Source organism: Balearica regulorum, chromosome 5 (assembly GCF_011004875.1).
Source record: "Balearica regulorum gibbericeps isolate bBalReg1 chromosome 5, bBalReg1.pri, whole genome shotgun sequence".
Classification (NCBI taxonomy): Eukaryota; Metazoa; Chordata; class Aves; order Gruiformes; family Gruidae; genus Balearica; species Balearica regulorum.
This window is the reverse complement of record NC_046188.1, coordinates 36,314,261-36,339,508: the sequence shown is the minus strand read 5'-3', so window position 1 is coordinate 36,339,508 and position 25,248 is coordinate 36,314,261. Positions and strand designations below refer to the sequence as shown.

At 42.5% G+C, this 25,248-nt stretch overlaps 1 protein-coding gene across 1 annotated transcript; it reads right to left on the bottom strand.

The window, feature by feature from the left end:
- Positions 1–8,713: 8,713 nt before the first annotated feature.
- THBS1 (thrombospondin 1) lies at positions 8,714–24,241 on the bottom strand. The gene is made up of 22 exons (XM_075754135.1): positions 24,066–24,241; positions 23,772–23,863; positions 22,435–23,012; positions 21,821–21,896; positions 21,379–21,575; positions 21,072–21,197; positions 19,487–19,580; positions 18,989–19,162; positions 18,423–18,599; positions 17,950–18,123; positions 17,639–17,766; positions 17,368–17,520; positions 16,623–16,841; positions 15,940–16,047; positions 15,403–15,562; positions 14,896–15,014; positions 13,389–13,623; positions 12,820–13,047; positions 12,385–12,656; positions 11,859–11,956; positions 11,609–11,748; positions 8,714–10,936 (listed from the first exon to the last, which is right to left on the bottom strand). The coding sequence occupies exons 2-22, from the start codon at positions 23,836–23,838 to the stop codon at positions 10,929–10,931; spliced, it is 3,531 nt and encodes a 1,176-aa protein (XP_075610250.1). The 5' UTR covers positions 23,839–23,863; positions 24,066–24,241; the 3' UTR covers positions 8,714–10,928.
- Positions 24,242–25,248: the final 1,007 nt, after the last annotated feature.

The window sequence follows — 25,248 nt, the reverse complement described above, 5'->3', positions numbered from 1 at the left end:
TTTTCCTGTCATTTGATATGTACACACAGATATCATTCCCTTAGTCTATGGCCCATCCCTCTAAAATGTCTGTTGAGTTCATTTAATCCATGACTTTGGGCTCCATCCGTCATAACAGTCTCTCAGGGCAGGAGAGATGGCGCGTGCTGTGGGATTGTTGCATGGTGCATCTAGAACTCATGGCTGGTGTATCTGGTGTGGTCCATGCCCATGGTCTGTGGGTTGAAGATACCAGCCTCAAGGAAGTTGCTGGGTGCTCATTGCTGAAGCCAGTTCCAGTTTCATCACATCTACACCTTGTGCAGTTTCATGAAAGTTCATTCTTCATTAGTCCGGGTGATCCTTACTGTAATACTGTTGTTATGGCATGTAGCAATCACAGCAGTGATGACATAAAATATTATGTAGCAATTAACATAATACAATTTAATTTATTGGCTATTCTCACCCAAAATCAAATCCCCTTGAGGTACATGTCAGACTTCACCATCCTTCTGCATCACCCACCAAGCGCACCCAGGTCCTTGAGCAAAAATAATCGCGCAGATGGGCTTGCCTTTGCCCGAGGCAGGGCTAACCCACACTGTCTTCCCCAACATATTTTTCATCTGTATTACAGGGACTTTATCTCCCTCTACAGTACGTGGGAGTTCTGACTGGGCAGGGCCAGTTTGATTGGCTGCTCCCCTAGCGTAAACTAACCAGGTAGCCTTTGTTAAACGTGTATCCCAATGTTTGAGGGTCCCACCACCCATTGCTCTCAGTGTAGTCTTTAGCAGTCCATTGTATTTGATTTTCCCAGAGGCTGGTGCATGGTAGGGGATGTGACACACCCACTCAATGCCATGCTCTTTGGCCCAGGTGTTGATGAGGTTCTTTTAGAAATGAGTCCTGTTGTCTGACTCAATTCTTTCTAGGGTGCCATGTCGCCACAGGACTTGGTTTTCAAGACCCAGGACAGTGTTCTGGGCGGTGGCATGGTGCACGGGATATGTTTCCAGCCATCCGGTCGTTGCTTCCACCACTGTAAGCACATGTCACTTGCTTTGGCGGGTTTGTGGGAGTGTAAATACTCAGTCTGCCAGGCCTCCCCATATTTGTATTTCAGGCATTGTCCTCCATACCAGACAGGCTTTACCGCTTGGCTTGCTTGATTGCAGCGCATGTTTCACATTCATGGATAACGTCTGTGATAGTGTCCATGGCCAAGTCCATCCCTCGATCATGAGTCTATCTACATGTTGCATCTCTTCCTTTTGATGTCCTGAGGTGTCGTGGGCCCACCGAGCTATAAATAATTCACCCTGACTTTGCCTGTCCGGATCCACCTGAGCCACTTCAAAGCAGCCTGATCCACCTCCTGGTTGTTCTGATGTTCTTCAGTGGCCCAGCTCTTGGGTATGTGGGCATCTACGTGATGTACTTTTATAACTTTTCCAAATAATTTTATCTTTCCTCCTTTACACACAATTTCCTTTTTTCATGTCGTTAATTAAACCTGCCCTCCGTTATCCCAGTGCAGTTGGCGGGAGCTTACAGCCTGACTGCTGAGCCCTGACTCCAAGAAGGACCCAAATGCACCTTCAATCTTCTGCCCCAGGGCTGTCTGCTGGACTGCTGGTTTGACTGAAGGCAAAGACCAGCACAAGTCCTCTGCTGGATCCGAACTTCAGCACCAGTCTGCCTGGCTAGTGTCTGATTCTTCATCCTGCGAAGAGTGTAACCATATAGCAAAGTCTTTCTTACCCTCTGGTTGAGAAGCGTAACGAAACGATCCCTCAATCCCTCATGAGGGCTTGGTGCGGATAAAAGTGAAGGAGCTCTGAAGCTTGGCCAAGCAGTTACTGGATTGTGAAACCTTATAGTAATGGCTAGCTGGGGGGAGGGTAATACAGCTGCTTTGTGTTTGAGGTAATAATAAAAATTCATTACAAGTTTTTGCTTGTCTAGTCTTTACTGTTTCTCCTGAATTTTCTACTTATTTACTGAGCTGATGGTTAGTTTTTCATTTCATGCACTGTAGTGTCAGAATAAGAAGAAATTATTAAAAAACATGGTTCTTTTAAAGTTGGGGTGTTTTTTTATTTGTTTGTTTTTGGTTTTTTATTTGTTTGGTTTTGGGTTTTTTTGAGGAGGGAGTCAGGAGAGATATTCTGGAACAGAAAACTCAGTAGATTTTCCCACTGCCCTGCTCTCATTTGACACAAGCTAAAAGGACAAATTCTTTCTCGGATACTATACTAGCCATTTAACATTCAACATACAGTGTTAACTATACAATGGCTGCGTTATGGCATAAAGCTGACTTGAACTAATCTGAATGTTTAAATGAATGCACGTATTGGCCCAGATGTTAATCTCATTTACAGAGTTGCAGTCTGAGTGGATGTACACTCCTGAGGAAGTGGTAATCTTGTGGATACAAGAGAGATCGGTATCCAACCTACTTTCTTTTACTTAAAAATGTAAATGGGACACTATATTTGTGATAAGCAAGTGCTATTTATTCTTTTATTTTCTGATATTTTTACTTGTTTTGCAACAGCAATAACAAGTCCGTGGATACTGGGGGGTTCTGCGTGGTTCCATTGCTCTGCATAGGATTGCTGTAAACATGTTTCATGGAGCTTTGCAAATCTCACCTAGATGTATTTCTTATCTTCCTTAAAAATTTCAAGTCTGTGTCATATTTTTTTTACCATAAATATAATCAAAGCAATACTGACAAAGTTTTTTCAAGAGTATTTTCTGTGCCTGCATGATATTTGTGCAGGACTGTCCACTGGCTGTAATCTTTCACAGTCCAGTTATTTTCACCTGGAATTCATGTTTTATAGAGTCCTTCTCAAAAACAGTGTTAATGTGCTCGGATAGTTTTTTGAAGAAAACTAAGTTCTGTTTCAAGTTTTTGTGTAGAACATCTACAATGCATACTAAGAGAAATAATAATTCTTACTCTTCTGATGTATTTTGCTATCTTAAGTCTCTCACTATTATGAAAAAGCTTTTCTTGCACCCTCAGGGAAGAGCTTGTTGCTGACTAAGCCTTACAATATTCCTGAAGCCATGACTGCAACTTTTTATTAAGCAGGCACGTTTGAATGACTACTGACTTTTGAAGAGTATATTCTGACAGGAACTTGATCACTTCACTTCAGGTCTTGGGAAGCGCCAAGCACCCTGCACCAGTTGTAGTTACTGCAAACCGCAGGGACCCAGCGCTCATGAAACGCTGTTCCCAAGGTGCTTAGGGGCAGTACCCGAACTCAGAGACTGTGTCAAAAGCTACTGACCTCATATTTATCTGCAGTTATGTTAAATAACAGGTTCTTTGGGAAGGTTTTATTTCTTGCTTGATGTTACAGGTGAAATATCAATTTAAGCTCTCCTTTCTTTATTTTCAGTTTTGAGTAAAACCGTAAGAAATAAATAAAATTATTTGGTAAAATGTTCACTGGTGTGAGGTACAGAATAATGGAGATGATGATAGATAGTATATAAAATATAGTGACAAGGTCATTTGCTGAAACATCACCAATATCAGGGTAAAAAGAAAGTTGAGCCCAGGAGGATTCATGGGTTTTTCTTTGTTTTTCCAGCGTCTCTGGGTTGTGACCTGCAATAACCCCTCCGTCGAGCTCGCCGCTAGAATTCCAGCTGCACTGGAATGCGGCGGCTTCTCCTCGGGGAGTGATGCAGCAACGGTGATGGAGATATTTAGATGAATTTTCATTTGCAGCCTAAATCAGGATTTGGAAATAGATTTTCCAAAATACATACCTTCATTCAACGTAAGTTGTATTTGGTAAAAGATTTTGACAACTAGCTTCTTTACATTCTTTCCTAGCTCTGTTCATCCCAAAACACAGCAGAGCACCGGATACTGATTTTTAAAGTTTTCCTCTGACTTTTGGGTTTTGAGATCTGTTTTATACTGAGGAATAAGAAATTTCGTGTATGCGTGTAGGTTTGTGCTGTTTTGTACTCCTTCAGTTATTTCCCACTATGATTTCACAGCAAAAGATAGATAATTTTGTTCCAAAAATTTAATATTGGTGAAAGCCACACACCCACGAAGAGGAGATTTTGGTGTGCTGATGTCTATTTTCTGAGCCATTTTCTGACCAAACCATTCTGCCATTGTCACTGAGAATCCTCAGCAATATACGTACAGCGCTGGTGTTCGTGGTGGCCTGTGCTCAGCTGTTGATAGTGATTTACTCTAGTGGGTATGTTTCGATGCTGCATGGTTTGCCCTTTTAAATTACAAACTCCATAGTGTTTTCCTCTGAAAGAGGAAAATAAAGGTGATTCAATCATTTTCATGAACCATATGTGTATATATATAAGTATATATAAATTATATGTATTCATTTAATATGTATCATATATAATACATCCTATAATATATAAGTACATATATTTGAGTAGGAGGATTTAAAGTACTATAGTGTTGATTTCAGTATACTGAAACAATACAAGAAGTTCAGTCCAGATTTACAGTTATTATGTAGAATTAGAGTGGTTGAGGGTCTGTTCCATTTCAAAGAGAAGTGACAGACTAAATATCCTGATTTAAAAAAAAAAAAAAGTTTATTTACTATAGACAATGATAAAAGGACTGAAGTTATTCTTTTATGTCCAGAATTCAAGTTTAAATTAAAGTAAGTCTATCAAGGGATGAAAAAATTTCCAGCTTCATCATTTAAAAAAAAAAAAAAAAGAAGGAGGAAAACGCCCCACGAAAATTCTCAGCCAAATGCTTTTTTCCAAGCCAAACGATGGCCGGTATCTACTTTGTGGATCTGTAGCGCATGTTTTCCCTCTCACTTCCCAAGCAGAACTCCTGCAGAGTCAGTAGGCATGCTGAGCACAGAGGGAAAACAGGCTGTGCAAAAATGATCTGCTGCATAGATCAGAGAGGAAAGGGCTGCTTCAACATGTCATCAGAGTAGCAAGCACTAGTTTAGAAGTGCAAAAAAGTATGCCAGTAATTCATAGGTTAGGGTGCAATTTTACCTCCCAGTCATGGAGGGATAGGTGAGAGGCTGTTTGCAGCTCAATTTCTGTAATTTCAATAATAATAGAATTAATTTTTATATTTTATTAAACTCCCCTATTTTCGAGATACAATTTCAGCAAATAACATGAGAATGCACCTCTTTGTTTTGTTTCGCTTCTTCGAAAGGCTTGCTAACCACAGCTTTAGATGAGATCTCTCTCTTTTGCTTTTAGGTTCAAAATCTGCTACACTGTTTAGATTGCCAAGAGTGCTTCCCCCCGCCCTTACAGAAAAATAGCCCCACCTCTGGGAATTTCAGTTTGAAGGGGAGACACAGAAGACAAGGTGGTTTGGCAGATGCTTGGGAAGTTGTTAAATTAGGAAGGTTTTTGAAATCTAGGAAAAACAACAGCTGTGACTTTTTTCCTTTTTTAATTTTTTTTTAATTTTCAACAGATTTATTTATTGAGAAATAATTGCTCTTTTATTTGTAGCTAGATTTAAAGGTCAGGAAAACTGTTTCCTTTTTAAATGGAATAGAGGCGCTTGAATACTACTAATGCTATAACCTACAGTTATCCAATTATACGTTTCATTGAGGGATTGGCTGGAATCCAGGTGCAGTAGTTAGAATAAAAGGCTCCCTGTCATTTAAGTCTATGTGAAATAGTTCACTGTTTGCAATTGAATTTGCAGTACCTTATCTATTATGCTTTAAAAAAAAGCAAACTGGAATGTTCACAAGTGTGTATTAATTTCTAAGGAGTTCAAGTGCATGAATAATTTTGATTTACAGGCAGGTATTCTGTATTTAGAACCTCTTTTTTTTCCACTTAAAAAATTGTGATCTTCTTGTGAAAATACTGTTCTATGCCATTATTTTCCTATTGTTTGCTTTGTGTAGTTGGTATGCATACTTTTGGTGGGAAGGGTATTGCCAGAGGCGTTCTACCCTAATTTTACAATAACACGAAAATGGTCTCTCCATACACATTTTGTGAGTGGAATCATCAAGGGAGACTGACACAGCATCTAAGGGACACTCAGTTTAGCTCTCGTATGCATTGCCTAGGCTAGCAGTTCTTGAATTTGAAAGTAGTTGAAAAATTAAAGACAAATGATGGCTGGGCTTCCTGGGATTTGTCTAAATTTGCAAATCCAAGTCTGTCTGTGATACTTGCCTAATTGTATGGATTTCCTATGGAAGATTTTTACCTTTAAGACTTTTGCTTGCCAAACTCTTTGATGAGTTCTCTTCCTCTCGTCATAACTCTGCTTAAATATTCATACAACTTTGTGCGCCTGTTCTTTCTTTCTTGGAAAAGATGAGAAATAAGAGCTAGAAATCCCCTTGTGGTTATATTAAGATGCTCTTTTCTATAATCTCAGCAATCCTTTCCAAAATGAATTTATGTTGAAAAATCAACCAGTGACGATACTCTGGACTTCACTACAAAATCATGGCAATATCAGTAAAAGGTGCACTATTGTCATTAAGATGCAGATCTTGTTACTGTCATTTCAGTCTTTATCTTCATAGGTTACCAATGGCTACAGGTTAAACTGCTGTACCTCTTGAACATAGGTTTGATGCAGATGACCACTTGAAAACTTTAGCTACTGTACTTGCATGGGCTCTGAGAAGAGCATGCTATGGTGAGAAAACATCGCACTCTCTGCAGCAGCATGAAACCCAAAGATTATTTATGCAAAATGTTGGTCAGGTACTCAATAACACTAGAAGTGACATGCAGTAGTTGGTACACTTATGTGTCCCAACTCCAGGGAGCTGGGAATAGTGTATTTCCCACAGGCTTCACCTATGGAGTTTTTGCCCTGTGGAATGTGGCAATTTTCCATGCTCTTCCTATTGAGTTTTTCTTTGATGGTTGTTGCGTTGGGCAAGTACAGGCCTAACTTATATCATCTATAGCTCTTTCTTGTGTCCTGTCGTATTCACACTCCCCAAGTAACAAGTGGGTGGACTTAACCTATGGGTTAACACCAGGCATACGGCTTGCCTTTATTATGCTAAAAGACATGTATCAGCCCCAATTCAGATGCGTCACTGGTATAAGCTACATAAATGCATGCAATAAATCAGCATGGAAGTTTGGCTTGGGCTCCGACAAGGTCACTGGAATGGGCTACCAAGGCTATCTTCTCCCACATCAGCAGCAGGTCTCTTTCTTAAACTTACATCTGCATATATCCATACATAGATATATCTGTTCATACAGCTAATTTGCTTTCTAAGTCCAGAGTATCTCATACTTTCTGCAAGTACAGTAAAGAGATTTGTCCTGGTAGGAACTTTGTTTTTTATAGTTCTGGCTCTTGGTGCCCCTGGGAGGCAAGAAGAGAGTTTGAGATCAGGACTGCTCCAGGCTGGAGCACCTCTCCTATGAGGACAGGCTGAGAGAGTTGGGCTTGTTCAGCCCGGAGAAGAGAAGGCTCCGGGGAGATCTAATTGCGGCTTACCAGTACCTGAGAGGGGCCTACAGGAAAGCTGGTGAGGGACTGGTTATCATTGAGTGTAGTGACAGGACAAGGGGTAATGGGTTTAAACTAAAAGAGGGTAAATTTAGATTAGAGGTTAGAAAGAAATTCTTTACTGTGAGAGTGGTGAGGCACTGGAACAGGTTGCCCAGAGAAGTTGTGGATGCCCCACCCCTGGCAGTGTTCAAGGCCAGGTTGGATGGGGCTTTGGGCAACGTGGTCTAGTGGAGGGTGTCCCTGCCCGTAGCAGTGGGGTTTTGAACTAGATGATCTTTGAGGTCCCTTCCAACCCAAACCATTCTATGGCATTTGGTACTGCAGCCCAGCTGACATCAGATGGGTTACGCTGACAGTGCAGTCTCGCAAGAGACTGCTACTTCTCACTCCAGAGAAGTGACACAGACAATCCTGTAACTGACGAGGGCAGAAATGCAGCAGCCACTCATGTTTTGGAAGCAACAGTTTGGGAGTTCTTTGTCTTTTTTCCCCTTGTTCTCAGTGGGATAAGAAAATATACAGGACTGCCCTCAAAAGTTTAGTTACAGAAAAAAAGGAAAAAACTTCATAGAAAAGGACTCTTCATTCTCAGGAAAAGGAGATGTAAAGATTAATCTTGTGTACCTGCAGGACCCCATAAATACACTTCTCATGGATATCTAGCACTCCTAATATAGCACCTGGCTTTGCTAAAGGGCTCATGGAACAAACTGCTGCTGTAAGTAAAAACTGAGCAACTAGTCTTGACTGCTCTTATTTTTAGCAGGATGTTCCAGCAGTTGATATAGTGCCACATCATCAGCTTTTTGATTACACTAGCAGTCTCAGTCTAGAAGAGATATTAACAGATATTCATCTGGCCCTGCAGACAGACAGTCATCCTGCTGCTTCTTCATGTGAGAGGAAGAGATGGTGGGTAGGCTAGCCTGGGGCTGATTAAAATCCCTCAAAGAGTGTTTTGCCTTGTGGCTCCATCAAGGGCAGGATTGCTGTGTCTACACTTAACAGAAGGCTTCAGAATCAAACAAGAGCCTTCAGGTACAGAAGCTGTTATACCTGGGGTGAGAGCTCAGGTACATCCCCTCATGTCATAGTTTTTAGTGTCAAGATCATAGAGAGGTCTTGCTTTAACATGACTAACAGGCCTAGATGGTCACAGACCAGTGATCCACAGAAGTATAAACAAACCATGAATAAAACTAGAGCACAAAGGTGTAAATATAAATGTCCTTGTTGGTTTATTGTTCTTTGTATGTAAGAAGCTTTATTGTACAACTTACACAACTTTAAAATGGAAAATGGTTAAAAATGTTTACAAAAAAGCATGTTCTTAGAAAATTATGCTAGCAAAAACATTGGGAGGAGGGAAGCAAAAAATCTTCAGTTCAGTGTGCAAACATTTTATAAAAATAGAAATACTAACTCTACAGGTAGCATTTCATGATAAATTACTTAAATAGCGTATCTACACAATTATGTGATTAACTATTACAATGGCAACAAGAAAAATAATTTATAAAAATACAAGCAATGGTATACAAGATGACAGGAAAAAATATAACACAACATTAGAAATTGTATTTGACATTTGTCTTTTCCAATGCCATTTCCTTACTGGGAATACATTTTCTGCAAAGAAATTTTGACTATGTACAGCATTAACTTTTTAGTACTACAGTAGCTTTAAACTTTGTTAGACATTTGAACTCTGCTTAATCCAAAGGTTTTTCTCAGTCACACAACAATGAGGTAATATTTGTACGTAAAACTTTCACTGTGTTCATTTCTTTTCCTTTTTTGAAAGGACAAGGAAATAGTATAAGGATGCTGCCCCTTCTATCGGGGAAAAACAGTCTTCTGTTAATGTACATCAAGCCCTTTCCCTCTTCTGCAAGGAGCTCCTGGAATTTTGTCTAGTCTGTGACAAATTCCTTCTGTAGCTGCACACTGCTAATTACAATAACCATTCAAATGGGCACACTAATTACTGACTGCCATCATCGTGTCTCCCTCCCTCACCTCTCCACATGGGAGACAGGAACCGCTACCATCTAAAGGGACTCGAGCCGTAGCTCGGCAGATCAGTTGCCTACCAACTGCCTTGCACAAAGGAAGGAAAAGCCAACACTGAGCTCAGACTGAGAAAAACAAACATCCCATTCCCCACCCCGCCACTTTTCCCTGCGCCTCAAAGCCTTTATGGGAAAAATTGCTCTTTGTAACAAATACATCGCCACTATCTGCTCCAGACAAGAATTTTTTTTTCTTTCAACTAAACCCCCTCTAGTTTCAATAGAGAACAGAGTTAATAAATAATCTGTATTTACAATCTTACAGTCATGAAGACTTGTAACAATGATTAGGTGGATAGTCTTGACGCATTTCTTGTTGTTTTAATCAATAATCCCTCAGTCATTATAACATTAAGGATAGGTAAAAATAAATATTTTACAATTTCAGTACTTTATCTACAGGCCCCTTCCCCTCCAAAGAAGCAGGGGGTTTAAAGCCTCTATGGCATGTAGAAAAGGAATGTTTTCATTACTATTGTTTTTGTGCCTTTTTAACCATAAGAAGTGAAGCACATGCTGGTTTCCTGAAGGACAGCACAGTGCTAGCTGAGATGGCAGTGCTTTCTGGCACCATATCTGAAAAAACATTTAGAAGTAAGAAAGATCTGCATCTAATCAGGAAAAAACAGAGTCTAATTGTAAATCCCAGTTCTCCCAAAGCTGGTGTCATCCAGTGTGCCAGTTTTCATCCTTTTTTCCCCCCTCCCACCATGAAAATCAGTTTTAGAATATCTGTTTCACCATGTGTAGTAGAGCAGCTGATCTAACTCACCACAAGTAAAAGGCTGTGTTTTCATTTGAAAGATATGATGTAAAATGATAATCATTTCTCCAAATTAAACAGATGTAAACCAAGGTAGCGCAGCGCTCGTTAAAAAGATTCTTCTCCCCATAAAGAAAAAAGACTTAGAGTTCACCCTCCCACCCAAAAACCCTTCCCCCCCCCACAATGAAAGGTCTTCAGTTTAAGTAGTCCACAGCACATCCAAAGATGTTCTTTTTACAAAATGCTACTCCATGGGACCTCCAGTTAGAGAGGCAGTGACACCACACTGTGATAAACAGCAAACAAATGTCTTTCCTACTGAAAGAAGTGTGCTTGTTCAGTGAAGACAATTCTCATTTGCAAGACACATTTGTTTCCTTCCACTTCAGCAGAGGTCAGATACCAAGTATGTTCTCACTTTCATTCTCTCAAAAGCATTCTCTTGAGGCAGGTCATGTGTTTCGAGTCCACATTTATGCAGAAAGAAGAAAGGAAGGAATAATATAATGGTCCCAGGATTTGTAAGGCTAAACGTTTCAGAAGGTGCAATACCAGCATTTTTAAATAGTCTCTGGATCCAATAACCTTGCGATTATGGATCTGTAAAAAAGAAAAAAAATTAAGATATTTAAATACTTTGTGTATTACATGTGATTATGTCTTAGACTTTAATCCCTAGACACATTTGTAAAGAACGTATTGGTAAAGAAAACTGGAAGTGCTCAGGTACTTTGAGTTAGACTTCAGAATCTAATCTAGGTAAATTGTGACTTCATTATGTAATGGTTAAGAAGGCCAGGGCACCTGGAACTAGTCATATGCACTTATCTCCACTGAACTGCAAGACTGCCATGTATGGACAACCTTCTACTTTTGGCTTGCTTTTAAGCACATGAGTTTTTTTGCATGTCAGACACTAATTTCTTACTTGAAGTCAATATTTTGCATTTTCACCTTGACTTTCTCAGCCATATTGATTCATTCCAGTCAGCGTTTTAAAAGACATTCAAGATAATATTTCATATCTTGAAATTAACCTGGATTTCTGATTTTTTTATCCTGAAGTAACAGGATAGAAATATACTTAGATTTTATACATTTAAGCTCCTAACTGTGAAGAGTTCATTAAGAAGGTGTCCTGTTTCTGCCTGCAGATCTCACTTAAGATCAAGATGTGAAAGATCATCTTGATCCATTCTTTTTCTTGAGAGCAGTTTTCTTGAACCAATTAATTTATATAGGATCTCTTAAATACAAAATATCTTCCCTTACCTCTGCATTCATATTTAAGATCTGAAAAGAACACCATTTCTTGAGAGAAGACAAATAATCCTAGCCGACCACCAGCATAGGTTTTATCATAGATTGGTCCTGAGTCTGCCATGATTTTCTTCCCTTCATACATTACAACCCTACAAAGAGACAATAGGTCAGTTATATTTGACAAGCTTCTGTTAGGTTCATCTTTACAGATACCCACTTTCCTTGTGATAATTATTTAAGAGAAAAGGGTGATGCTCACCTGATGTAACCAGTCTTTGGCCTATGGCTAAGACGCCATCTGTATGCAGTGAAGTCTTTCCAGCCTATGTGACGAGGGTCATGCCACAAAGTTCTCACCTACAGAAGAATGGGGTTTTTTTATTAACCAAAGGCCTGAGATAACACAGCCATTATTTTGGCATGAAGGTGCCTTGATGATCATCATTATGGACTAGGAAAGGCTTAAAGTCAGTCATTAGGCTCTCTAATGGGGTCTTTTGAAATCAACTGCATTTAAGTTCACTTATTTATATATAAATAGGAAACTACACCACCACTCCAGAAACAATTGATTCACTGCTGCCGGAAAGACTGTCTGCAGCATACAATCCTGTTAATTTTATACACTATTTTGCATGATTGGGAATAATTAAAGTTATTGGTCTTTGCCAAGACAACTATGCCATTCTGATCAGCATGTGCAGACCCCCGTAAATGTTTAAGTTGTTGGAAGAACAGCCTGCCTTACAGTGCAGAAGAGTAAGTTATCAAAGTGCCACACTTACCTGGCCAGGAGTGTTTCCTGTGTGCCACAGAGCATTACGAAGGTGTTCTCCTGGGCCAGTGGTAGAATTCACAACTTTGATGGAGAGACCTGAGTAGCCTTGAGCTTTGGTTGGTGTGGAGTCCCAATAAGACTGGGTGATCTGCTTCCACATGACAACATAGAAACGACTGCTAGATTGGTAGCCAAATACAAAGCCAGCATAATCATCATCCCTTTCTGTATTGATGAAGAAGGTGCCACTGAAGTCCACAGCATTGAATTCATCAAAACCTATGGGGCATTAAAGGAAAAGGTTTTAGGTGCTGCTCTTCTACAGTTTGTAAACAATTTCTTACTAGTTTCTCTGATTCTCCTCTTCCTCCTTTCCCTCCCACCTCCAACCAAAACCAAGAAACAGCATTAACTCCTATTAGAGTTTAAATTTTCCACTTACCAACTGCAAGGCCAGGGTCACAGTTGACTGTCTGAACCAGTTCTTTACCCTGGTGACGAACAACCCAGTTTGGATCATTTTGGGATGTTCCTTTGGGATCCAGGGGAATCATCTGAAATCTTCGGAAATCAGTCTCGCTAATGTCCACATTTTCAGGGCAGATATCATCAATGTCTGGCACACTGTCTTGGTCAAAGTCATCTTTGCAAGCATCTCCACGTCCATCACCTGCAGGACAAAGTAATTTCACCATTAGATCAACTATTGTTTTTGCTTCTGAGTCCTACAACTTGGAGTTGAAACCTTAATTGCACATCTGACTGCCCAGGTACTGCTGGCAGACACACTGCAGAAGCCACAACAGCTACTAAGTGCCCGTTCACTCCAGTCTGATAGTGACTTAGGAATAAGTTGAAAGTGTGCTCATTACTTGAGGAGCACTTAACAGTACAGCCATTCTATCTTTTTGTTACTTGGAAGTTTTGCCCAACCCTAAACAGTGTGGGAAAAATAGCATCAAGCTATTGGAAGATATTCTTAAAATGGTTACATGATACTGGCCATCTTACCATCAGAATCAGCTTGATCTGGGTTGGCAACCAATCTGCAGTTATCTTTGTCATCAGGAATGCCATCGTTGTCATCATCATGGTCACAGGCATCACCTTTTCCATCCTTGTCATGGTCAGCTTGATTGGCATTGGGCACATAGGGGCAGTTATCAAGATTATTTTGATGGCCATCTTCATCTATGTCCTGGTTGTTGTCACACTGATCACCTATGCGGTCAGAATCAGTGTCTTCCTGGAGAAGAGAAAATAAGAGAAGATTTTAAAAAGCCACTTTAAAAAAGCCTGAAATAGGGATTTCTGCTTGCTTTAGCAAGAGCTAAGATGGATGTAGTCACGTATTAGGATTACTACATGCTTACTGAAAGCTGCACGTGTTAACTGCTTTTGGGATGCTTTAGTGTTGCCCTAGTTTTAATTTGAATCTACAGCATCAGAAAGCTGCGTGGTCATCAGCTTTTCTTCTCCTGTCACCCCTGAGGCTGCCTGAAGGCATACTCTAGTAGCCTTGTCAACACTGGTTGATGACCCTGGTGTTGGTGTAAACAGAGGGCATACTGCACAGTTCAAATAGCTCCTAATTCTGCCATTCAAAATCTAATACCTCTGCTCCTAGACATCGATTAGAAAAGTGTTTGAAAAACCATTAGAGTCTTATATTAAGATTTCAAAGTGTTAAGAGAAACATTGCCTGAAAGGCACTTTCCACCCTCAGGTGGGGAAGTACTAAGGTAAGCAACAAAGACTAAGAAATTTATTATCTGTTTAAGTCCTTCAAGTAATGCTGCTTTTAGGCTACATGACCACACCACGCTAGATTCCACTGATTTGCAACGGCTTTTCTAACCCTTCAAACATTCCAGTTATGTCCCTGAAGCTATTAAACTTACAGCCTTCTACATACTACAGGACAGCAGAGGCTTTATCTACTTCTGCCTTCAAACATTTTTTAACCAGTAAGTTGTGTGAAAGGCTGGATCCCCCTAGATTTTTTATGGAGGGGAATTTTAAGAGTGTCAGAATATGCCTTTTCCTTAGACAAAAGCAACCTGCACCACCTTCAACTTACTGGTAGAAGAGTTATTTTTAGAAATACAGCTGTTTAAAACCTAAAGATTGAAGGCCAACTTTGTGTTTAAGTGAACACAGCACTACAGACTATGATGAGGGTAGTTCCTACCTACCTATATTTCATATAATGCTCCCAGGAATTTTGTACCCTTACTATAAGGATCACTGCAACTGACAAACCTAATAAAAAGTTTAGGAGATGAGTACATGCAGTAGTCTCATATCTTCACTCCAGTTACTTTTCAGAAAATACCTAGCAGCTGTTTGAACTGTGAGGGCACATTATTAATTTTCCAAATGGTGCCTTTATCAAATAACAATGATTTGTGACAAGTCAAATTTAAGCTGTAACTTGTTGTTCAAATGTTTTCTGCAATACACAACATGATATATTTTTTGTAGTACCAGTCTTCTATTTATAATAGAAATCCCCTACCTGGTCAGGATTGTGTTCCAGTGGACAGTTATCACACTGATCTCCAACACCATCCAAGTCTGTATCCCTCTGGTCTACATTGTAGACATATTGGCAGTTGTCCCTTTCGTTAAGGACCCCTGCAAAATTAAGGAGAGTTCATGAATGAAAGTCAGACATCTATACATTGCAAAGGACTGTATAAAGCCACCTCACGCTTCATAAGTTTTTAAAAGCATTTTGAGCAGCATTTGAAAGCTTTGAAGCTTAACTCATCACTGCCTCTGCCACACACTTCTGTTCCTACTGCCTTTAGAAGTAGAGCTAGAATTTAACTGTACCAAAGTGTGTATATTTCAAAGTGAACTTCCATTAGCTGTAATGGTTACTTTAGTAGTCTGTATGTCCTGAAACCACCAGAGGAGAATTTTTGTGTGTTCAGGGATGAAATTCTGGTAGAAATCAGTGGTACATTGGATCAACCTGTGATTAGAAAACCATCTAAAGGAGTGATTAGTGGCCACCTACCATCTCCATCAATATCTACTGCACATGCGTCTCCTTCTCCATTGTTGTCAGTGTCAGTTTGATCAGGGTTGTGATTGTAGGGGCAGTTATCACAGCGGTCACCAACATCATCCCTGTCATAGTCATACTGCTGTGGGTTGTAGATGAACGGACAGTTGTCCTGCAAGAGCAAGAAAGATGTCAAGCTTTGAAGAGTCAAATTAAATGTTTAACCAGATTCTGCTTATACCACTATATGAAGGGAGAAAAGAGGCAGGGAAACAGTAAAAAAAACAGAATGCTTCTATCTTAAAACACCCCATTGCTTGCATGAGCGTAGGAATAGCTGAATAAAAGAAAGAGATTCCCTTCCAAAGCTCAACCAGAAGCAGAAAGTTTGTCTGCATAGTTACGCATACCTAAAGGTTTCTAGGATAGCTATCAGAGCCAGCAATTTCCTATGGTCCTCTCAGGTTAAGCTCAGAAGCTAGACCCCAGCCTTAGGAAGGGAAATGGGAGAGTGACATTCTCAAAGGCTGTTCTTTTGTGTTATCTTACCCGGTCATCAGGAATACCATCATCATCGTCATCGTTGTCACAGGCATCACCAATACCATCCTTATCGTAGTCTTCCTGCCCAGAGTTAGGCAGATTAGGGCAGTTATCCTAGAAAGGAGAAAGTACACAGATGTGTTTACTCCAGGCATGATTACAATAAGGATTTTAACAGGTAAGATGTAAAATTAGGCAAAAATCATAATGCCTCAATCAGGTAGGTGTTATCTTACTGCAATTCTCTCAGTTTTAGCTAGTCATTACTATGAGGATAAGTCTTGGAAAGCCATAGTTCAAGTAATTTTTAAAACAAAGATTTAGCTATTTTTGAGAATCTTACTCTTTCCTCCCCTGGAGATAGATATCTGTCAGAGCAAAGCTAGTATAGGTATAGCCTAAACCAGAGTCTTCTTAGAAGATTTATAACAAATGTTTATTATAATTGTGTCAGGCTTCATTTTTTCCCCCATATTGCAGGAATATCTAAAGAAACAGCAAGAGCCTCCTAAAAATATTTTGACAGTAGTGTCCCTTCACAAAGGGGTATTTTACCAGTTGCATTTACAGAGAGGGTAGTTTAATAGCTCTAATTAGATAGAGACTTGTTTTTTACCTCACACCTAACATTTTGTATGTTTATCAGATAGGCTGTTATAATGGTAGATGGGAAAACAGGATAAGCTTACTTTTTTACAGTGGTAAGTGGCATTGGCAACACAAACAAGGTTCTCATTTGGCCACCCATCCAAGTCAGTATCTTCTCCACAGATTATGCCATTGCCAGCATAGCCTGGTTTACATTCACAACGATACATAGGGTCACTGAAGTGGCCAAGGTAATTGCATTTGGCATTCTTGTTGCAGTCATGTGTTCCATCTGTGCATGGATTACGTGGCTTGCAGACCTAGAAGGCCACACAGAAATTAAATCCAGTGGAAAACATTTTTATCCCTCATTTTCCCCCCAGATATTCAAATAAAATATAGAGAATATATTCTTGTTTTGATCAGAGATCCTTCAATCAGACAAAAGAGAACAGGCTTATACGTTACTTTCTTCTACTCCCTAACTCCAGTAGCAGTCTTAGCACTAATTATTTTTCTTGCTCAAACCTTATTCATTTGAAAATGAAATCAAGCACTAAAATATCTGTAAGGCACATATTGTTGCATCATAAGTGAATACTGATTAAATTACTCTCCTAAAATTACATATAACATCTCCTCAGCCATGGAGGGTTCAGAACAGTGATTTTTAAAACTCATTTTGAACTCCAATAGAAATTGCTTAATATCCCTCTAGTTCTGAATCAGAGAGGATGGTGTTTTATTAAATGTACCAAGTCCTCCTTCCCTGAAATGCATAGGTGCTTTCTGTTTAGAAGCTTTGTGAGACTTCATAACCCAGAACAGTTCTCAGGTTGACAATACCTGCTTGTTAGCCATGGCATCTTCAACACTGCGACCAAATGGCTGTGTGCCAGTGAAACGTGGTGGACAAGGCAGACAGTTGTACCCAGGTTCAGTATTCTCACACCTGTGCACCCCGTTGAAGACAAAGCAGGCATCAGGAACCTCTTTGCACTGGAATACAAGAGTTTGAGATAAAGAACAACAGTTAGCATTGTAAGAGACTGGGATTTTATTCTCCCTTCCCACTTTCTTTCACTCCCTTTCAAGGAATAAACTCTCATCTTCTTACCTCATCAATATCTTGGCAGTGGACACCATCACCATGGTAGCCAGCAGGACAGGCACCACACTTCCAGGAACCATCTGGGGAGCTGGTACACGTAGTCCCCGCAAAGCAGGGATTGGACAGACACCCATCTGAGAAACAAATGAGAAAGCATTAAGCTGAGGGATGCTTACTGTGCTGCTACACTCCTGTATTTGGCTGATGTGCCAGTTTAAGATCTGAGTACTGGTGTTTTACAGACATATGTCAATTTTAATTAGTATTTTCAAGATTGCCCACAACCTTCAGATGTTTATGGTAAAATGGATACTTACCAATTGGACAGTCCTGTTTGTTGCAGACTTGAGTCCCTCTAGCTTCACCTACGCAAGTCTTCCCACCATACTGAGGCTCAGGATTATTGCAGAGACGGCTACGTTTTTGAAGTCCTCCTCCACATGTCACTGTGCAAGCATCCCATGGAGACCATGGTCCCCAGTTGCCATTAACTAAAGGGAGATAGAAGACATGTATAGCTTGAAAAATCAGTGGTACAACTACTGACTAAGCACTGTTACTTTTGTAGTGAGAGCACTTCAGACATTGTTCAGACATAAGTGACAGAATTAATGGACTCCATGGAAGAGCCACAGAAAACAGTTTAGTTTCATCTGAAACTAACTTCTGAGGTTTTACCTAGCCCACCTCTAATTTTAAAGAGAGGATTACTAGAAATAGATTATGCAGCAATTACTCAGGAAGTTCTGTTTAAGCTACTTAATAGTAGTTACCATCTGGGCACACTTACTTGGGCAAGGATCTTTCTGGCAGGGTTTGTTTTCTCTTGCCTCACCCTCACAAGGTTTGCCATTCAGCTGCGGTACTGGAGAGTTGCAGAGACGAATTCTTGTGATGATGCCCGTGCCACAAGTGACAGAACACGATGACCATGGTGACCAGTGACTCCAGCCACCATCCTGTTTAACTACAGGAGAGAGACGTCTGTTATTAATGGTTTCTGAAGAATAGACTTCAGCCACACAGCAGCTAGGACATAGCCAGTACCAGAACTGTACTAAGACTCCATATATATTGGACAGCCTCAGCACTGTCATAGATCAAGTTGTTTTGTTACTAGAGAAATTGCATACCTAAACTGGCCTCAAATTCTGCCCTGGAAGCAGTGCTGAGACATGGCTATTTACTGCATTAACTCCCTCCTCCCTTTTACCTGATTAATGTAAGTCCTTAAAGCTAGAAGCCAAAGCTCCATCCCAGTGACAGAGATAGAAGAGATACATGGTAGTCTTTGCTGTAAACATTAAGCCAATAAAAGTATCTGTGTTTTATTACCAGCATGATTAGTTTACTTACATCTCTTATCGCACTCCTGAAGGTGGCAAGTCCTAGTCTGTACAGACGACCCCTCACAACGGTTATTGAGACTGTCACAGGATCGCCCTCTCTGCTGAATCCCATTCCCACAGGTCACAGAGCATGAAGTCCATTCAGACCAAGGAGACCATCCATCATCTGCATAGTCACTAGCTGCAGAGGGATACAGCTCTGAATAAGACTCTAGGTATGTGTTTTGCCATAGTATTTTCTCCCACCCCCCTCTCCGCAAAAAAAAGAGACACAATTATCCTCAAAAGCCACATGCATCTTCCTCTCTTGTACAAGACAAAGGCCATGAATTCAAGTGTTTCAGTGCTCACATGCATCACCTAAGTCATTAACCTCAGAGAGGCATTCAGGCTAACCTTACTCCAGTAGCACCAGGTTATATGTAGCTGTGGTATGCTTTAGAGCAGCATGTGTCAGCTAAATGAAGCCAGCTGCTATAGAAGTGTGAAGGTATTAAGTACTTACGCCAACATCGGGGGCAGCACTCCCCATCAGGCACAGTGGCATTGGAACAAGGCATCAGAGGACAAGACACTTTCCGGCATATAGTGGCAGAGTTCTATAAAGAATTGTGAGAATTGCAATAAGCAAGTGGAATATAAACAACGTATAGAGTCTGGCTGAATGATAAAGAGATCTTTTCTGCAGCACTTAAAGACTCAGTAGCACATCTAAAGCAGAGACCCTTGTATTTAGAGCTAATACAACCCCAGGGTAGTCCCAGGTGTTTTTAGTCAAACTTCATCTCATTCCCATTCTCACCCTTTATTTTTCAGTCAAGAGCAGAAGTACTTTGGTTTTGCAGAAGTTAATCAAGAGTAGCTACCAGATACTGGCTAGAGTAGAAGACTATCACGTGATACCTAAAGTATAAGGTCAGACTTCAAGGGAATGAAACAAGAATGAGAAACCAACTTTCTTTTCAGTTAATATGGATTTAAGCTGATTATATGGTAAAGATAAAATGAGTTTAGTGGACTCTGCTCAAGAGCCATGAAATCTATAACATATACTTAGACATCTTTGATCTTTAAGCCAAGCAGGCAGGGTAAGAACACCCACCTCCAATCTCAGTGCTAAAGGGCAGCCTATAGTTTTGCTTCTTGAAGGTAGCAGCTCGGTCAGAAGAATTCTCATGATTACTATTTTAATGTTCCCAAGCAAATGACTACACTAAGGCAGTTACAGCTAAAATTGACTAAGAGGGTTGGTAGGAAAGAGGTAAATGCAGAAGTCACAGTATCATTTGCTGACTACAAGACAAAAGAGGTAGACCTATAGATGCAGAATGTGGTGAGATGGCTTGGACTGCACACGTGCAAGTACTCAGCCTTTAGTTTCTGAACAGAGGCAGGCTAGTTAACTCTTTGGTAGACTAGTACTCCAAGATATTTTTGTTAAAGTATACTTATAGTTAAAAGGGAACAAGCAATGAGTTTAAAGAAACTCTGAAACTGTATGTTTTTGTGTACTTTTATGACATTCCACAGAAGCAGAACACAAAGCATAAATATCTTGCCAGGTGACCCTGGGATTTAAACAGCTAAACTGAAATCTCAAAGGGATTGCTGTCTATATAATTTGTACCAGCTAGTAGGACACAGCTAGATAAATATTTGTTAGATAAATAAAAACCCCATAAGTTTGCTAAGAGCCTTTACAGAGTACTAGAATGTCTTTTTGTACTAAGGCAGCAGAAGGTTCAGCAAGGACAGAAGGTGGATCTTAAGTATTCCAGGGAGCAAAGCTGATAGCACCAATAGTACTATAAATTTGTTCTGACTTAGTTTACTCATGGACTTTGGTAAAGAATAAAGGCATTCCCCAAATGAAAGAACTGAAAGTGTGTTAACAGCTGTATCAGAGTGATGTTTTGTATAATTTTCTAAAATACTGCTGTTGTAACACTGTATGAAACCTGTACTTACACTGTTGTATGACAAGTTCTGTGTAGGATTCATGCTTTCTAACAAGGAATGTCATTTAGACATATCTGTTAATTTCAACTCATGAATTTATATAGAGGATTTATGAATGTGAGGAATCTTACCTGGCAGGTACATTCAGTGCAGCTGTCAATAGTCCACTCCTCTTTATTTTTGTGCAAGATGCCATTATGAATACATACTCCAGGAGTGATCTGGACCACTTTGGCAATCAGTTCATTTTCTTCAGTCTTAAGGGGGGAGCAGGGGAGAGAAGCAGAGAGAAGGTGCTTAGAAGTTAATACAGAACACACCCTTTTCCACCAAAGTCATAAAGTTATTACTGTTCATCCAGGCTGTTAAAGGGCAGGTTGTAATTCATTCACTAAATGCCAGTTAATGAGAGGTACCATGAATTTAACCAACACTCACCACTTTGCGAACTCTGTCTTGAAGTGTTGTAACCATGGACCGGAGCCCTTGCAGTTCCACAAACATATTTGTTAGTTCATCACAGGAAAAACCACAGACTGCTTGGATGTCCTTCGTTTTATGGCCAATGTAATTAGTGCGGATAGCTGGGCTAGAACCATTGATGGGGTTGTCCAAAGTAATGATTGCACTAGTGGCTAAGAGACAAAAAACCCAAATCACACATAAATGCATTTTTTTCCAGGTGCATTTATCATTCCAGGGTAACACCTGCTAAACAGCTGTCACCAGATTCATTAGGGTGCCTGCAGAAATATAATCTTATTTCTTATGCAACATGGATTTGCATGTCAGCATACTTCTGAGTTGTGTTTCAACTTGTCTTTCGAACGTAATGAGGAATTTTTAATAGGTCATTGGATTCGGAAGATTGCAAACTTACAGCTGGAGCAGCCTTTGTTCCTCAGGATAGTTTCCAGAGTTGTTCCAAACACAAACCGCACATTCTGCAGCAGTCCCTGTGGACAGAAGAAGAATTACAGCTACTTGCAGTGACTGCTAGGGAAAGAAGTACAACTTGCATGGAGAGGGCTTGTAGGCACTTAAGGTCACATAAGATCATTAAGAGTAATGTCATGACAGCCAGATGGAAAGTGAAACATGATAAAAAGCCCTGCTGCCTAACATTCTTATCCTTGATCACAAGGACCTGGTAACTCTCCAGGCAGGAAGGAAAAAACCCATGAATTTCTGAATCTTCTTATATAAGAACCTGAGCAATAAAACTGCAACTACCTGTTTGGAAGCTTCAGGGCCTTCTTAGTGCTGCAGAAAGTTCTATCCCTGCAAGTCTAATGCTTCAGCCTTCAAACTCCATTGTTAAAGTTTAGTAGCTTTAGAGGTGGTCCATATCAGATGTACACAAACTAGTCAGTGGTGGAACCCTTTCTCCCTGTAACCTATGTCTTTGTAGCTATCTAGACTGGTTGAGTAGCAAATGAACCTTCAAGGCAAATGACTGAAAATACTAGCCAAAGACACAAGTGAAAGTCTTACCTGGAAGTTGTCATTGACTCCCCCTTTGGCAATACGGAGCCTGGCACTGCTGGCCAGGTCCCTAGTGAAGATGTTCTGGATGGGGATGTCTAGTTCAGCATTCTCCATTTTCTCACACCCCACATAGAGCTGAGCCCGGTCCTCCTGCACAAACAGGGTGATATTCTTCCAATGTCCTGTAGCTAGCAAGGCGTCCTCTACTGACACTAACTGCTGCTTGCCATCACCAGAAAGGCTCAGGTCCAGGGTGCCTGCCTTGCCATTTGATACTAGACTGAAGACATGACCAGAGCCGTCTTTCTGTTCCACGGACAGCAGCGTGCCTCTGCTCTTCTTGGCTTGCCGGAGGGTTGCAAGGAGAATGAAGCCCTTCTCAGCATGGATGGCATCTAATAAGTCTTGGAACTTGGAGTCAGGGACAGCAGGGATGCGACTGGCATCTTCAATGCGGTAAGCAGGGCTGGAGGATTCTGGTCCCTTCACCAGGTGCACCCCGGGTGCCCGGCGCCCAGCTCCCTTCCGAATGAAGCCGATGAGTTCAAAGAGATCGAAGACACTGTTATCATCACTTCGGGACTCTGCAGAGAGATCAGAACAAGCATCATGAGCAAGGGACAAGAAGAGGCTGAGTAGCTGCATATCTCCCAGGATTGCTTAACATACGGGCTCATGGCGCATATCGTGCCCAGCACAGCACCTCACATTAGAGCACAGACAGCAGCTGCGACAGTATGGCGGTCCCACCGGGAGCTGCCGTGTGGCAGTACATGTGCATTCTTGTACAGGAGCCAGCCGGCACAGGAGTGCCAGGTACCTGCTGACTGACACACAAAGGTAGCAGCCGTTCTGGCACCTCATTAGACTCTAGCAGAGGAGAAATAGACACAGAAGTCCAGACTGCAATGTTCCTATGCTAGGATACAGCAAAGTGAGCTTGTTTAGGGTGACAGCAAGCACAGCAGCAGCTTCTCTACAGCACCACAGCAACAGCCTACCTACCCCATCCCTTCTTCAGCCAGTTGCTACATCATGTTCCTATTTTCCACTGCCCAGAGATAGACAACCTATACTCTCAGGTCCTGGAGACTCTGCGCTTCTACTACTGAAGGTTACACAAATTCCACACCAGAGAGTTTCCCATTCCCAACTAGCTGATGCTCAGGGTAAGAAATTTTTGCTCATTGAAAGCTTTGGAGCTTTTCACCACCAAACACGATTACAGCTGTCTACACAGACACCAAGAAGTGGTTTTCGGGTTTTGGGTTTTTTTTTTTTCCCCTTCCCCAACCACTCTGAGTACCAAACCTGCCGGCTCCAGAAGACACAGCCGGTCTTACCTGCAGCGCGCTTGCCTTCCGAGACACTGAGCATGAGGAGCAGGAAGAGAACAGTCGTTGGCCCCATGGCAAAGGTCTGTCTCTCAACCACCCTGGGGACAGTCACAGGGAAGAAGGTCACCGCGCTGCCGTCGCACCCAGGACCCACCGCCCACCGCACCGGGACACCAGCGGCTCCCGAGGCTCCCCGGAGGCAGGAAAGCTGCGCGGCGGGAGGCAGCGGGGACAGGGCAGGTGCCCCCCGCCGCCCTCGGAGGGCACAGCGAGCTCGGCGGGAGCCGCTTCAGCACTTACCTCCGGGGAAAGCGATCCGTGCGGCCAGAGCCGGCCTCCCGCACCTACGGGCACCGGCTACTAATATCCTCGGGCAGCCCTTGACTGTCCCGGCGAGAGAGGGCGAACGGCGGCGCCTGGTCGGGGCTCTCAGAGCGGCGGGTTCCGGACGAGGCGGCGGGAGCGGCGCTGCCGGGACACTGCGGGCGCCGGGCGCCGCGCGCGCCTTTAAAGGGTGGCTCGCATTCCTCGGCGCGCGGCGGGCCAATCAGCGGCGGCGGGGCAGGAAGCGGGAGGCGGGAGCCGGGTGGCTGCGGGGCCAGAGACAACTTTCCACAGGGGCCGGGGCTGGGGGGCGGGTCCGCTGCCGCCGCCGCCGCCGCCGCCGCCGCCGTCCCCCGCCGGCCGGGGCAGCGGGCGGCCGCTCCGCCGCTCCTCACGGGCGGCCACTTGGGGGCGCCCCGCGAGCTCCTACGGCGCTTGTCCTTCAGAGGACCGACCGCCGCTCCTCGGCACCGCGCCGGGCGCGGCGCCGCTGGATCCCTGTCGCCTTCCCCGCCAGCAGCGGGGGGAGCCGCGGCGAGGCCGTCGGGGTCCCTTGTCCCCCGAACCTGTCGTGAACCGCGTCTGGGACCCGTTCCCCGCCGCTCCCCGCCTGTCCCGCTGCCCGCCCGGCATCCCAGCCCTGCCCTCCGGCCCCTCGGCTCCTGGCCGCTCGCACTGAGGGGTATCGCTGTCCCGGCCTCGCCGTGTCGCAAGCCAGCCGCACCCGCTGCGGGCGGCCGGCCGGCACCCCGGGGCAGCGGCTGAGGGGACGCACCCCGCCGCAGGTGTCCGCCGGCGGCCCGCCGGGGACCTAGGGGAGAAACGCCGCTACCTCCGATTGTCTTGAGTCACTTAACGAAAGCAATCTACACTTAATTAACTTAATTCACTTAATGAAAAGCTTCTCTTCCTGACCACTGGTCGCAATACACAGCACACGGGACATTGGGTCCACAAAAGGGGATGTAACGTAAATCCTCGTTAGCTCTTTCTGTCCACCCTTGGAAAGGACACGGGCCTGTCGTGTGGGGGAAGAAAGGGGAACGATGGCGGGGGAGCCTGGCGCCTTCTCCTTCCTGCTCCACTTCTTGTCACTGTAGAAAGGTGCGTGGGGATGACTCTCGGTTAAGGACTTCACTTCAGGAATGAAGTGACTAAT

Excerpts from the sequence above, each read along its gene's own strand:
- THBS1 (XM_075754135.1), bottom strand. The coding sequence starts at position 23,838 with ATGGGGCCAACGACTGTTCTCTTCCTGCTCCTCATGCTCAGTGTCTCG. Across the intron at positions 15,563-15,939 it reads ATGGTATTCCTGATGACCGG|GACAACTGTCCGTTCATCTA; the intron begins GTAAGATAACAC and ends TTGCTCTTGCAG. Across the intron at positions 11,957-12,384 it reads CAGGAAACACTCCTGGCCAG|GTGAGAACTTTGTGGCATGA; the intron begins GTAAGTGTGGCA and ends ATTCTTCTGTAG.